This window comes from Ornithodoros turicata, chromosome 9 (assembly GCF_037126465.1).
Source record: "Ornithodoros turicata isolate Travis chromosome 9, ASM3712646v1, whole genome shotgun sequence".
Lineage (NCBI taxonomy): Eukaryota > Metazoa > Arthropoda > Arachnida > Ixodida > Argasidae > Ornithodoros > Ornithodoros turicata.
This window is the reverse complement of record NC_088209.1, coordinates 30,812,272-30,827,560: the sequence shown is the minus strand read 5'-3', so window position 1 is coordinate 30,827,560 and position 15,289 is coordinate 30,812,272. Positions and strand designations below refer to the sequence as shown.

At 45.5% G+C, this 15,289-nt stretch overlaps 1 protein-coding gene across 3 annotated transcripts in view; it reads right to left on the bottom strand.

The window, feature by feature from the left end:
* Positions 1–15,289, bottom strand: part of LOC135368610 (cell adhesion molecule DSCAM-like) — a 208,885-nt gene that overhangs the window by 103,830 nt on the left and 89,766 nt on the right. For 2 of the 3 annotated variants that reach the window (XM_064602001.1, XM_064602003.1), the window contains exon 1: positions 8,108–8,602. The exons of the other annotated variant lie outside the window; for it this stretch is intronic. In XM_064602001.1, the coding sequence (XP_064458071.1) occupies positions 8,108–8,183 (76 nt within the window). In that variant the 5' untranslated portion in view covers positions 8,184–8,602. Of the gene's footprint in view, positions 1–8,107; positions 8,603–15,289 lie in introns of those variants that run through there. 3 annotated transcript variants of the gene reach the window in all.

The following is a 15,289-nucleotide window of genomic DNA, read 5'->3' as shown; positions in this document are numbered from 1 at the left end:
GGAATTAGGGTCGCTACGATTGTTCCATTTCTCGGTTCCTCGGAGTCGTGGCGACGTCGTAGGCACTGCGCAGAAGTGGAGTTGGAGGTTACTTCGATATTGTTGGAAAGGACATCGTCGAAGGGGTATATACGGGGTCCGTATTTATGGTCCATTTGTGTCATTAACTAAGTTACTCACTTAGAGAAGTTAGCGCGTTAAGGTCTGCTTGCATGAATTAGGTTGCTGCAATGGCAAGACTGCGGTGTAGTCTAAATTGCCAGCTTGCAATTACAAGACACATGAAAGCAGTGTCTTACACCAATTATATTGTTCAGTGGCCTCTAAGAACATCCGTAGTCGCGTTCAAATGTTCTTCTAAATGTTATTTGGCCACATAGCTTTATTCACAGTTCTTCCTGCCGGATATTACATTACATATATTTGAATTTGCGGTTATGGTTAACGTCCTAAATAGGCGTATGGATGACAATGGATGCAACTTTATTTCTGCGCGGCGTCTTTCGAAGAAAATGTTCGAGTAGCGCAGGTCGTCGTTCTAACGGTAACTACCTGGAGAGTTCAAAACGCTACCGATTTTGTACCTTGTAGCCTGTGGTATCAGATGTGGCGTGTCATTGTGAATCAACATGGTGAAGTAACCTGGGAACTGCACAATGAAACCAGTCCTTTCGTGTCTGCGAATACTGAACATAGCTGAATACCACGTTCTCGTTCGACGGAAACTCGGAACAATACCCCATTATGTAGAATGTTCTGAATAGGAGTTGGAACCCGGGGCCTTGACGCTCTCGACATCGTGTCAAAAATAGAGTTCCGCCATGAAAATGCATAGCGAGTCCCGCCCTATTGAAGCGCTACCGTTGCCCCCCTGTTTGTCATGTAGAATTTCTCCATGGATTTGCAACCTCACGAGTTAGAAACGGCAGACCCGTCGTTCGTAAGCATCTGACAAGCGGCTGGCAAATACCCAAAATAAGGCTGAATTTCAGCTTTCCTTTAACGTCGTATCATCCTGTTCTGCGCGGCAGAACGATACCTTCCAATCACATCATTACCTGCATTTCTTTTCCTGCCTGTCTCAGCAAAGTGTACCACGTTCTTCTTTGAGACTTCTTTCTTTTCTTCCTTTCCGACCCCTCCCTTTTTTTATGCAAGTCGATAGAGTATGAGTCGCTACCATGTGGCAATTTCGTTTCCTACCCGCGGTCGATACTTTGACGTCCCCCTAAAAAAAAAAGGAAGGAAGAAGAAAAAAAAAAATGTTAGAAGGCAGCGATAAAACGGCCAGAGCTATTACTCCTATTTTAGGCAACGAGCATTTGCTCGTACTCTTTACCGAGAGCATTACAGAGATGGTAAAAAGTAAGTAACGTGCTGTGCAGGGGCTTTAAGGCGCAAATGGAACGAGCAGAAGTCGATCTGGGAAAGTGTTTGTTCTTTGTGCTTTCCGCTATCTAAATTGAGTAAATTATGGCACACTTTGGTTTGGTGAAAGAAATGGGAAGCTGAACGTTACTACCACGGCGAATGAAAGAAGTAGTGGGAAGTGTGTAAACCAAGAGAGAGAGAGAAAGTGGGAGGGGTGTAAAGGTATTTCAAAAGAACAGTATGGCACAGCCATTTTGTCGCGTGGAAACATTACGCGTGTAAGGCAGTTAAAAAAAAAGATTTCTTTAAACACTCAAACCTTAACCATCCGCGCCTTTATACTAGCGAACTTATGTAGTCCTGAAGGTGCTCACGATAAAGCATGATAAGCTAGTCGCCTTATATTCCTTTCAAGTGTGTGTGTGTGTGTGGGGGGGGGGATATATGTTTATTATGAAAAAAATAGAGGAGGGAAAGGTTAGCCTGCGGCGGCTTGTTATTCCCAGCTGAAAAAAAAAGAAAACGAAAGATAGGAAGGTCGGCGCTACTAGTAATGCTTTGTACGAGAAGACAATTTCTGTAATACTTTTCGAGTTTTTGTTTTAGAATACTCAGTCTTTAAATGTGTTCGTATCTGAATTATAATACACACGGAATTGTATTACATATATAATAATAATAATAATAGTAGTAATTGGGATTTTTTCTTCATCATCAACATCAATAATAATGGGGAGTAGATTGGGATGTATAATACTAATACTGTATTGAATAAAGTGCCTGCAAACAGCAATGCCTATTACGGCTGTGGCAGCCGTATTACCAAGGGCACCGGCGTAGCCAGAAAAATATTTCTCGGGGGGGTGTGGGGGGGGGGGGGTCTATGGGGACTTTACGTAGGGTAGGAGGATTTCACCCTCGTTTCCCTCTCCCATATGCACTACCAATTGTACGATTTGGGGGTGGTTGAACCCCCTAACCCCCCACCCCCACCCCTGGCTATGCCAGGCCAAGGGTCCTCCTATGTATCGGTGCCAGCGCGGAAACCACTGTTCGTTCTGCTCTGGCCTTCTGACCGCTTGGTCATTAAAACATCTTTCTTCGATATGTCGTTTGGCTGACCTTTCCTCCCCTTTTTTTTTCTTTGTTCTACTCGTACAAACCAAACGACAGGCAAACGAGCTGAACCTTTGTTGACTTTGTCACCTTTCTCGTTGCTTGCTTGTCGCCTACGTCCCAACACAACAATAATATTCTACCAGATGTAACACTTACTCAGAGGTTTTGTAAACCATACGTACGGAGTGTCGCCGGTGCACTTTATCGTTAATCTTCCGAATCCCATATCCCACAAACGTTCGGTCACAAGCAAGGGATCCAGTATTTGCAAACGGAGGAAAACCTGAAACGGGCAGCACAAGGAGAGAACACAACACGTTCTCAAACACAGCAACTCTTGTCCTTGTATTCCCTGTCTCGGGTTTTTCCTTGTCTGCAATGTATACCAGCTCGTCTGCACTCCAGCACACAGATGTCGTATATTTGTTTTGTTTGTCTTTCTTTCTTGATAACCCGCGGGTTGAGTATCGATGTATTGCTAGTATTATTCGCGTAGTGCGCAGAACTAATAGCGGTACATACTACAATACCTCAGAATAAAGGAGTTGTTTATTAGTATTTCAATGCTGATTCCTGGCAAGTATTATGTATTTGTATTATAATACAATATGTAAGCATTATCGGTTACCCTTGCTCTCATCATGCTGCTAATCTTTCATGTGACAGAATCCTTTATGTCGCTGACTTTACACTGCTACACTGTTAAAACAGAGCTTCACCACATAACACGTTAAAGGTGATCCAATGCACCGTTATGATGCAGTTACTCCTCGTGATTTACGGAAAGCGCTGGGCGTACGCCCCTTTTTTTGTGACAATTAATTTAGCTGCATAAGTGTCACAAATACGTCTCCGTACTCAACAAATCACGTGAGAGAACGATGCCATTCGGGATGATGGACGGCTATAGGATCTTGTTATACGGTGAAGCTCCGCTTTAAGAGTGTACCATCTCATCACTCATGCTGTTACTATATCTCAGCGGGCGGCGCCAAGCAGTGTTGCGGGGCGAAGCATCATCACTTTCATCATCGAACTCGAACGAATATCGGAAGGACGGGAGAAGGGGGGGAGTGTCGACATACGCTACGACAGTACGTCTCTGCGCATGAGAGAAAGAAAAGGTTGGAGAAAGCACGTGACAAAGCGGCTGTCCACTCAGAAAGCACCAATAAGGGGGCATTCGCGGACGGGCCACAACACTAAGGTGAAAAATATGAAGCAACGTGGTGGTGCTGAAACAGCTCGCCGTGTTCGGCCTCACAGGGGTGGGCAACGTCACGACTAACGCCCTGAGAGAATGCGCGTCCTGTGCCAACATCTAACGGAACTGTGACTTCATATGTACACACACATTGTTTTATTTCAAAAAACACAAGTCATTGCAGCCAAAGGAAATACCTGTCTGAAAGTGTACCTCACGTGTAATTTTTGCGGAGCCATATTTAGGAGCCATCCAATGATACCGTTCTACGTGCACGAGGGTAAAGAGAAAAGCAGAGTAGAGTCACTAAGTAAGCTTCGCTTCAGAGTATCGACACTGAGGTCCAAGGGAGAGCAGGAACGCCATCTTGTTTCAGCACCGCACCGGTACCGTCCCCCAGTTCAGGATCAAAGACGGCCAACGTAATGATTCGCTGTGGGATAGAGAAGCATGTGTGATTGTTGTACAATAATCTATGTATTGTCCACCAGAGCTCCCGAAGATGTCAAGGTGAGTTCAAGGCCGTCAACTGCTGCTTGTAAACGAAAGGAACATTTCACCCGCGCATGACAGATGGCTACGTGCGCTAAAGTGCACAATGCGCGTGCGCGCGGGAAGCGTGGCGCGGAAACAAGATGGCGCATGTTCGCTCTGGGAACTCAGTGCCGACACTCTGAAGCGTAGCTTATTTAGTGACTCTAAAGCAGACGGGCTGCGCGAAATGCTGACCTACTTGTATAGCGTAATTGTAGGGTAATTAGTGCAAGGTTGCTGGCCACACGCGTGTGTGCATCGACACGACTATAGTCAGAAAGGCACGAAGGGTTGGAGGTGAGGTAAGTACAGGGTGAATGAGTCCGATGTGCACTGCGGATGGGGAGGTACGTTAGAGGGACCTTTGTGCAAGGTCCGTCTTTCCTGAAAAAAAAAAAAAACGTACAAGGTTGCGAGTTTTTGTAGGTCGTTCAGCATAGGAACCTCCAACATCATCAACATCATCAGCGAAATTGGCTATTGAGAGAAGGGGGAGCGATATCACTCCGCTCGTTGACGATCACCGTGGTGAAGTTATCCTGCTAGGGTTTGTGCGATGAATGCAGAAAGTGAGTCTAATATAACACACATACAGCCTTTATTCATACTTGTGTGCAAAGCGACAGTTGCGACCTCTAGAGGGGGGGTTAGTATGCCTTTTGGACCGGCCTGCAGGGGTACTGTGCCGACACCAGTCTGTAAAGTGTGCACAGCCGGTACAAGGAATCGAACCGGCCACCTCCCGGTCTTTTCTTTTAATTACGTGCTAGCGCCGCGAAGCAACTGTGGCTATGAGCGGCGTATATAGACATGGACAGACGGAGAGAGGACAGCAGGAAGGAGTAGGGGACAGGGAGGGTTAGTATGCGTCCTGGGCACACTTCGAGGGGAACTGTGCCGACATTCGTATGGAGGGTCTTTGGAAAACCCAGGGAAAACTTCAGACGGCACAGGAGATGGTAGGATTCGAACCCACCACCTCCCAGTCTTCAGCACGAGCTCGGCTACCACTAACGAGCGGACGTTTTAGCCCGCTCGGCCAGGTCGCTGGTGTCCCGGTCTTCAGCAGGTCTTCAGCAAATCTTCAGCTTCTTCTGCGGTCTTCAGCTTGCAGGTACAACCAACGAGCAAATGTGGCATTCACTCGGCCAAGGGTTCTGATCCATATGATGTCATTCCAAGTATTACAAACGTTCCTTGCTGAATACCAGCGCATAGAGATGCGAGGCCTCGAAACAACAACAGAAAATTTTGGTGAAAAAAAAAACAGGCTTTTGTCCGTTTTTTACCCTCAGCGTGGGAAAAGTTGCCTAAAATATATCATACCCCGAAAATAAAAATATAAAGTTGCGGCAAAAGATAATGCATAAATGAAGACAAAATGTCAACAGAACACATGCCTCGTCGAGACAAACTAACCAATCGTCATCCTAATCATGTTGGCATTCATCGTGCGTTGGATACCCTGCACTGAGCAATCAATAAAGTTTCGTGGCTGCTGTCCTTCTCGTTTTATATGAATACCACTACCTTGCTTCTAAAGAAATAAAATCTATACTCATAATTGATATAACAGTACGATTTGTTCTCAAAGTTCGCTAGTTCTAGTTGCGCAAGAGCTATAATTTCTTCGTTTTTTTTTTAATTTATCGACAAAAATGAAAGAAATCAGTTTTTTTTAGCGGTTCAAATTTTCAAATGTCATTTTTGCATACCTGCATGATCCATACCGGTGATCAACAATTCCAAAGAACGATGCTTTTATAGACAGTGAGTTCTGAAGATCCACCACGCGGCATCCAAGCACCGCTTGCTTTGCCATAGCGGCAACTTCCGCAAAGTTCTCCCTCCACTGCTGCGAAGTGAAGAGTCGCGAGCGAGAGCGCTTATCTGATGGATGGCGTTTAATTTCGTCGCCAGTGTTTCGAGGGGTACAGTGCCGCCGCGGTGAATCCTTGATCCTGGATATCTTTGTCAGCGAAACCCCTCTGCACATGACAGGGTTCTAGCGCTAGACGTGGTATACGCGTAATGAGCTCCTTCTTCATGCGGTTGTTGCAAACGTAGCTTCGCGCATTTGCAGCAGAGAAAGGAGTTTACCGCGATGCTGTTTATCTTGCTTGTTACACCGGCGGACTCACAACTTTGGTCTCGTTATTCGGCGAATGCTTAGGACGCTTTCCGTAATGTCTCAGTGAAAGCAGTCATGCGATGTGAGTACTTTGATATAAAACAATATATATATATATATATATATATATATATATATATATATATATATATAGGACAAATAGGTTAATATATCAGACGGCTACGAAGTTGAATAAAAGTGAAATAATAAGACTTGGACTACAGATTACAGGAACGTTAACAATAACTAATTTATTTAATGGGCAATTTAACACATAGATTAAAAAAAGAATGGTCCTGACGAAGACAGTGCCACTGTCGAAACGTCGACCATTCTTCTTTTAATCTATGTGTTAAATTGCTCATTAAATAAATTAGTTTTTGTTAACGTTCCTGTAATCTGTAGTCCAAGTCTTATTATTTCACTTTTATATATATATATATATATAGGGTGTTTGCTCTAACGTGTCCAGAAGTTATATTTAAAGCGAGCAATAAAACAAAAGCAAGGGGTACTTTTCTGCTACTTGAGTATGAAACAGGTACTGCATGACTAGTAGCACCTGTTTCTTAGTCAAGTAGCTGAAAAGCAGCGCTCGTTTCTCTTTTATCGCTGGCTTTAAATAAAATTTCTGGACATGTTAGAGCAAACACCCTGTATATATCCCTCGTGTCCCCGTTTCTCTTACGGAATGCACGTATAGACGAATAGAAGATATGGTCATCAAGCTAATTATTCTTCTTCACTTATCACCAATCAGTATTTCTTGCGTGGACTTCGCGAAGATCCGTATTGGAAGGGCCAGAAGAATGTGTATTGCGAAGTTACACAAAGTCATTTTGGACCGTTAGAGAAAAACAGCTGGAGCGAAAAGATGAGTTAGCACACGCTTCGCACAGAGACAAAGCGCAGTGTCGTTACTGCGATTGTTGAACTGTTACTGCTATGTGTGTTTGGAACTTCGTTGCTGCTGAGTGCACTTCGAGGGGGGCGCAATGGGACAGTGTACCGCCATAACGGCGGGGAATGACCCACCACATCATCATCCCATTTATGTGTGTGTATGTTCGAGGATATACGGTACCAATGCCTTACAATGCAGGTTAGTGCTATCCATTTGGCATGTTGCGGATCACACCCTGAATCTTTTCATTGAATTTTATTGGCTTTTGATGTACTTTTTTTTAGTTTCATAAATTCTACCGGATTTCTTCGGTTACTAGATGGAGCGAATTGGGTTTCGCTTCACAATAGACCAAGGGACCACAACCTTAACGCCGTATCGAGGGCAGAGCTGGTGATAAAACGTAATTCAATTAGATGATTTTAGAGGGTTGTGAGAGCGTCATCGACAAGCTTCGTTCGGGAAGACCTCGTACGTCAAAAGAGGACGAAAATGCGACCGACGTGTGCCGGACATCGACCTGTACCCACAAACTGTAGTTTGCCGACGTATGATTCCAAGTACAAGTCGTACAAGTTTGCTACCAGATTATGAACTTCATACGTAACATGAACTAGCAACCGTGCCCTTGGTTAGCGTCGTGTGCAAAGACAGTGCTTAGAACATCGACCAGCATACCGGTGCTCTAACAGTGCAAGCAAGAGAGTCACAGTGCTCCGTTTGCGTCTTCCGATCTAGGAAATTCAACTGTAACCGTTGTCTGACACCATTTAGTGCATGCTTTTCCCAGCTCTACTCACGACTAGGCACGACACCAAACATTCATGCACAGACGTACACCTACTCTGTAATCCAGAAACCGTTTCCGCTTGCACCACCAGCAGCGGCACCAGAACGCTGAACACGGAGTACATTTCCATTCTAGAACTACGAAGGCAGAGTCAGACTTCGCTCACATGTCAACCAGCAGTTACTCGAACGAAGAACTCTCGCGGCAGCACTGTCGCTAAGTTATACAAAACGCACACGGGGTTGTTCACAAAGCGTAACCTCTTTCTCTCATTGTTCTCCGTGCAAACAAAGCCCAGGGCATCAGCATAGAGTCAGGCATCTTACGTCGCGTTAACGGTTATAAAAGTTTCTTTTTCACGGGCGAAGAAACGTTCCGCAAAATTCTGCCATGTCAGGCACACCAGAAGGATTCGATAAATCACTTCGCACACAGGTTTCCGATACTCTCGATCAATACATCCATAAGCGTCAGGCTCAAAATCGTTCACTTTTGCACCATGAGTCACAGCGCCGGAGCGTCGAATTTCGCACACAACAAGTAGCAGCACGCGCGTTCAACGTCTAACTTACGAATGGCGAAAAGACCGGTTCCCCGAAGCGCCCCACGTGTTATAGAATCGAAGCGTACTGCGCTTGCGCACTAGAGGTTGCTTGGTTGGCAATCAGCGCTTAAGGATGTGGAGGGAAAAGAGGAGGACGACGAGAGGGGAGAAATAAAGGAGCTAGAGGTATACGGCGACGGTGATTTTGTTTCGGTATATTTCGGGTAGAGTTCAGGGAATCGCTGCGATGTGACAGTAGCTTGCGTTCACGCATAGTCAGGGCGACGAACACTTACGACAGACAGGGAAACGCATTTTGTTCTTTCGTGAGTCGATGATGATGAGGAGGAGGAGGACTGAAATTCTTTTGACAGCGGAATGTGCACGTTAATCTAGAAGCCAGATTTGAGGCATCAAAGATGAGTCAAGATCTTGGAAATCAATTGTAGAAAATTACGCTTTTAAATGCGATAACCATTTATGAGCGAAGTCTCCGTTTTCGGGAGGCGGGGTCTGTAACTCAGTCGGTAACGTGCTGGTTTGCTGAGCTCAAGATCGCGGGTTCGATGCCGGTCGAGGGCGGTAGCAATTTGGGGGAAGTAAACGTTGCTTCCAGCACCGTGTGTCGGAGATTTCCGGCGCACGTCAAAAGAACCCCAGGTGGTCCAAATCATCCGCAGTTCTACCCTGCGGCACGCAGACAAATCTTACGTGTAACATCACAGTAACATTATTGGGGGTATGTAGGAGTGTAAGCCCTGCACTCATTGGCTGTTGGGAGACCACGTGTTCAAGCGCGGCTACAAGTACTGGCCAAGTGCAACGTCCTCGCCCTCTCGGCGACCTGGACCAACCTACCGCGAGATATGGAAAGCTTCCTATGCGCTTGCCATTCTAACAGAGAGGGCGGTGGAAGTGCCGGTGTTGCCGTCTACTCGAGAAATGACGGAACTATCTTAGCGATCAAGACACAGCCACTCTCAAGGTAGACAAGGTAGAACATGCCCTAGCCGCTGCAGACAAAGTTGGTGACGTATGCGTCGGAAAGGATGCCCCCACCCTCATCGTGCTGGCATACATTACACGGGGTCCTCTACAGACAAGATCAAGAGGTTCCCCCCAGCCAAACTCTTCGATTACTCTGCAAGCAACGCCTTTTGTCGTGTGACGAATTCAATCTCTTCCTACTATTATTTTTTTCATCAACATCAACATCATCAACCCCTTCGTAGAAAACATGAAGGAACGTCAGGGTGCACAGCGCTCACTCATCACCTTCGTTAAGAGCATAGCAGAGCTCTTGTTTTTTTCGAATTTTTTTTTACTTCCCTTTTTTTTCTTCTCTCTACTAGATCTGGGGTAGCAGTACCGTTCATCCTGCCTATACCTCACCCTTCAACTCGCATCTTCCCCCTTTCTTTTCTTTTTTTGCTATAGTCGTGACGATGCCCACTCGTGCGTGGCCAGCAACGGTGAGCTGTTTCGACACACCCCACACCATGGTTGTCTTGGGAGACTTCAATACAGACATTAAAAAGCCCCAGAATCAATAATTTTTCCAGCACCCCCCCCCCCCCCCCGCACCCCCTAATGCCTCCCCCCCCCCCCCCCCCCCCCAAGAAAAAAAAGTACCGGACAGTATGGCCACATACGCCACAAAAGCTGTAGATATGGGCGTCCCTCCCACTCGAGATGAAAATCCTGGGAATATCCCTGCCCAGAATAAATGGTTCGCGGACTTTATGAAGGAAGTTTTCGATTTGAATCTAGCCAGTGACGATAAAATTCGCATGGCGCGTACGGGAAGTGTTGCCAAGCTAGTGGTTGCCAAGTACGTCAGCTATACTTCAGCCTCTACAGGCCTCTACTGTTCCTCGTCGGAGAATGACAGAATGAGCTCATAAATGTTGTCGCATTTCAATGACAATCTGCGCAGCAATTTTTGCCTTTATTTTTCTTCATGCAGGTAGACAATACTTTAATCTGCAATACCAGTATTTGAATCAGACTTCCATTTTCTCCCTTTCACTATAGCATTCAGTTAAAACGATATCTTTATAGGGCCAACCCCTGTAGGTGTGTCCGTGTCTTTAGGTAGCTACCTTTTCAAGAGGATTGAAAGGCATAGAGATTTTACAAAGCACTGAAAGGCTTTCAATAAAAACTTAATAGCACTTTTAAGAGGAGTTTCGCGAAAAATTTACGGCGGACGATGGCCCCATAAAGCTACTGCATTTTAACCAGCGCATCGGATAAGCAGCGTTTGTCATAGTGGGGAGGGGGGAGGGGGGGTACTTGGTGTACCCAGCACTCACGTACTGCTTTAAGTGCATTATGCACATTTCGCTTTCATACGTGTAGCATAATACATGACGCGTGTGGCACGATTGCCAAATATGCAGTCAACTTTTTTTTTCTTTATCCGAACATCATTCAACGTTTAGCGTAAGCGGTTGCGTTAATCATAAAGTAAACAACACTGGTGTTAGTTCCAATACCTGGTGCTTTTGTAACTCAGCGCCTGTGACAGGTTATGACAACGAATGAATAATTAATACGTATAATAGAACAAAATAGGAGCAATCGACACGAAAAGCAGTCCAGCAGTTCTCATCCCTTCTGTTATAAATTTTAGTCGCTGATATAGAATCCTGCTCTACCTAAGAGCTTTGTAGCAACCTGCCGACAACCATCATAACGGAGTTCCCGCTGAAAAAACGCTACCACCAGTCCATTGTACACTTAGATTATCTCTCTGGATCCGTAAAGTCACCGGCATTTCATGCATTTCCTGCGCATGTGTGTCACATCCCACAATGCCGAGATGCAGCTTGAGAACAAGACCTGTCCTCACTGAAGCTGAATTTTTTGCTCTTTGCTCTGCTCGAAGGACCTTTCTTTGCTCTGCTCGAAGGACCTTTCTGCACCGCTCAAATTCACGTACCAGAATCGAAATGATATTGACTCGGCATCTCAAAAAGATACAAGGGCTCAGTTTCGACGAATGTAACTTACTGAGCAACACACAGTCATCGCGGACAGGAAAACGGAAATGGTCTGGCGAAATTCTCCCCGGAAGTCGGACGTATTGGCTTTTGCGGACGATGAGACTGCTGCGTTCAGTGACCCTTCCTTGCATTTCAGCTTTTGTTACTGTGAACGCTTACCGGTAGGCTTCCAGTTTCCCTGTCCTCGCGCCCGGGAACACTCGTGAGAGTCAGTACAAGTAACGTATTTACTTGTTCGAAGCAAAAATCTTGTAGGCGTGTTTCGGTCATACCGACGGAATTTACGCGTGCAGAATGCAATATACTGTACTGTGCACACGATTACGTCGAGAAAGATAAAGTGTGTGTGTGTGGGGGGGGGGGGGGGACTTGCCCGGTTTACTGTCATCATGCTCGGCTATAACAGCACAGCAACCTTGCATCTGCTCGCTGAGAGAATCGCGAAAGGACAAAGGGTACCGCTTACATGGGCTTCTCCTGCGCACACAGTGCTGGTGCAGTGAAAGCACGCTTTACAGGATTACGGCCACAGATGGGCGGGCGAAAGAACACGCGCTTTCGCATAACTTCCCTCTCAATTTTTTAAAATGAATTCTGCATTAAATGAAACGTTATTTCCACGGTGCAGTGTTGCAGTTTGAGTAAGTACTGCTCACGAGACGTGGAAGTGAAAAAAGTTGGTGGGAATGACGCAGGCATCATCAAGCTGGACAAAGATGCAAATCACGTCCCGTGCAATCTAATTTAAATTAAATTAAGCGTAGTATGGAGTCGAACTCCTTTTCCGTGCGTGGAGCTGATGTGCATAAATCTGATAAGCATACTTCTAATTAATCTCATGTCACAGAGTAAAACATGAAAAGCAACGCCAGAACTCTTTCGCGTGCATCGTGTTTCAGCAAAATGGGTAGAACATAATTAAGTTAATTACTTACAAGCCACAAGTAATTACTATAGGTTCTGTACGCAGTGCGCATTGCAAATCTGGCACAATACGTTAGTTAAGAGGCAAATAAGAAACAATAACGGAATCCTAGGGTGGGTGGTTACAGATACGGATGAGAAAGAGCAATTCCAACAAATCAATGATTTGCCTGTAAGCGCCCTTCTCTGTCTTAGATTGTGCCTATTTGCACATTTTACGCGACTTACCAGGTTGTATTGTGAACTGCTTTTATTGATATAGAAGTATCGGTGCATTCTGCAAGGGCCTAATGCGTACGACATATCCCATTTGTTGTTCCCGTTCCCTTTCATTCGATGTATATCGGTTTCGCGCCAGTTCAAAGAATGTAACAAATATTTAATTTTGAAGCAAGCCTCACGAAGTCGCTAGTGCTATGCGTTCACAACAGCGCGTGGCACCTCAGCGTGACACACAGAATTCCCCTTCATCTCGAATCCGGAGTCTTTGGCATGTGTCACCTTGTCAGAAAAGTTCTGCTGACTGCAGTTTTAGCGTCTGTCATACCAATGTGACACTGTGCGCCGGTTTCGTACGGTCGTTATTTTCCTTCAAGCCCTCGCGAAATAGCAGAGAATAGAAACGGGTTGCACGTTCCAGCAGGTCGGAGGGTCAAGAAAAATGACTTGACCAACGTCCCTACTTGTGACCGAAGGAGGCAGACTCACGACAGCTTGATTCGCCGTAAATTTGTTCTCGTCTTCGCAATCGACATAACAGTCTCTCTCGCGTGGAACACGATAAACCCAACGAGCTGTTTTCTCATCACGCGAAAACTATTGGCTGTCTACATGATGTAAGGTAGATGCATGACGAATATTCCTGCTCATCATTCCTGGTACCTGGACTGGAGTCAGGTACCTAAGGAGCTACCTTTCGCGCGCTTGGTAAGCAACGTTTGTCAGAGCGATGGAGGGTACTTGAAGCACCAAGTATTCACGTACTAACTTACTTTATCTTTTTCATGTACTCTCCGTGTCACTGGCTTGTCGTAATTAATGCAGTTACACTGGATGTAAAAAAGGAAAAAAAGAAGAAGACAGGCAAAATAAAGAAAACAACAGAGTCGCAGAATAAGTGTCCTCAGTGGCATGGATAGACTGCTTCTGCTTTCAGGTTGTTAAAGCAGCGGTTACTGATGATTATCCATGTACATCGCAGAGGAACACTTTGGTGGAAAGGATGTACATGTGGAAGGGGATGAACCCGAAACTCGATTAGAGAAGGAGCTGTTTATTCTGTATTTTTTTTCATAATTTTCTGTGTCTCACTTGCTTGTATCCTGTTTTGTTTGCTTGATAGCTTTTTTGGGAATAGCAAGCCTACACCGTGGCTAACCTTTCCCTTCTCTTTTTTCTTTTACTTCGCATTAAACATATCCCCCCCCCCCCCCCCGAAACTCGATTTTGTCGGCCTGTACCGCGCTTTCATTATAAATACAATCAGCTGATACCTCTGACACACGAGTACCATAAGGGCCCTTCAAGAGAAGGACACCTATCCTAACTGCGTTTCTGTTCACTCACACACGAAAATACCAGCGGCATGGCCGAGCGAGCTAAGGCGTTCCGCTCGTAGCCGGTAGCTAAGGTCGTGCTGAAGGTACTGGGAGGTGGTGGGTTCGAATCCTACCACCGGCTGTGTTGTCTGAGGTTTTCCCTGGGTTTTCCGAAGACTTTCCGGACGAATGTCGGCAGAGTTCCCCATGAAGTCGGCCCAGGACGCACCCCACTGTCCCCCACTCCTTTCTGCTGTCCTCTCTCCATCTGTCCACATCTGTACGCCGCTCGTAGCCACCTTTGCTTCGCGGCGATAACATAGAATTTAAATTAAAAAACACGACACCGAAGAATCTGGATTTTGGTTCCGGTCGTTTTCGGAACAGGAGATCAGTTATTTCTATCTCACGAATATGCAAGATTAAAACGCCTACGTTTGAATTTTTTTTATGACTCGTTGAACCGGTTTCGTAACGTTATTAGAACCCCATCACGGCTAATAGGGGTAGTTTTTGATTCAGTACTCCCACACGAAGGACAGTATCCATCGCGTTTCCAACACGACGCTTCAGACTTCTGCGACTAATTATAAACTCCGCTACCAGATTCACCGCTGAACTATTAATAAAATGCGCATATACTATTTTTTCAGTTGTCTAATAACAGTCACGCATACGTAACGTTGTTTACGTATGCGTGACTATTATTAGACTACTGACCACATTTTATTAATAGTTCAGCGGTGAATCTGGCAGCGAAGTTTATAATTCGTCGCAGAAGTCTCCAGCGTCGTGTTGGAGACGCGGTGGATACTGATCTCCTTCGTGTGGGAGTACTGAATTAAAAACCGCTCGCATTAGCCCTGATGAGGCTCTGCTAACTCGACGAAACTGGTTTAACGAGTCATAAAAAAAATCAAACCTATACGTTTTAGTAAATTTACGGTTAAAATTACAGTTCTGTAATTTTAACCGTAAATTTACTGCTTTACTGCAAATATGTTGTACATGCATATAACATCTCGTCCGAAGAAGTAGCTCTACATTTCTGGAGGCGGGTGCTGAGAGGATTTACTTGAGGGAGCTCGTCAGAGCCGCGCGTCTGCGGCGGAAACCCCTTTAAATACAGAGTCCTTCAAAGTATAGTGTTAAACAACAACTTTATTTTTGACCTTGGAGAGTGGGGAGTTCCATCGCCACAGGCGATACTCTACCCCATTGC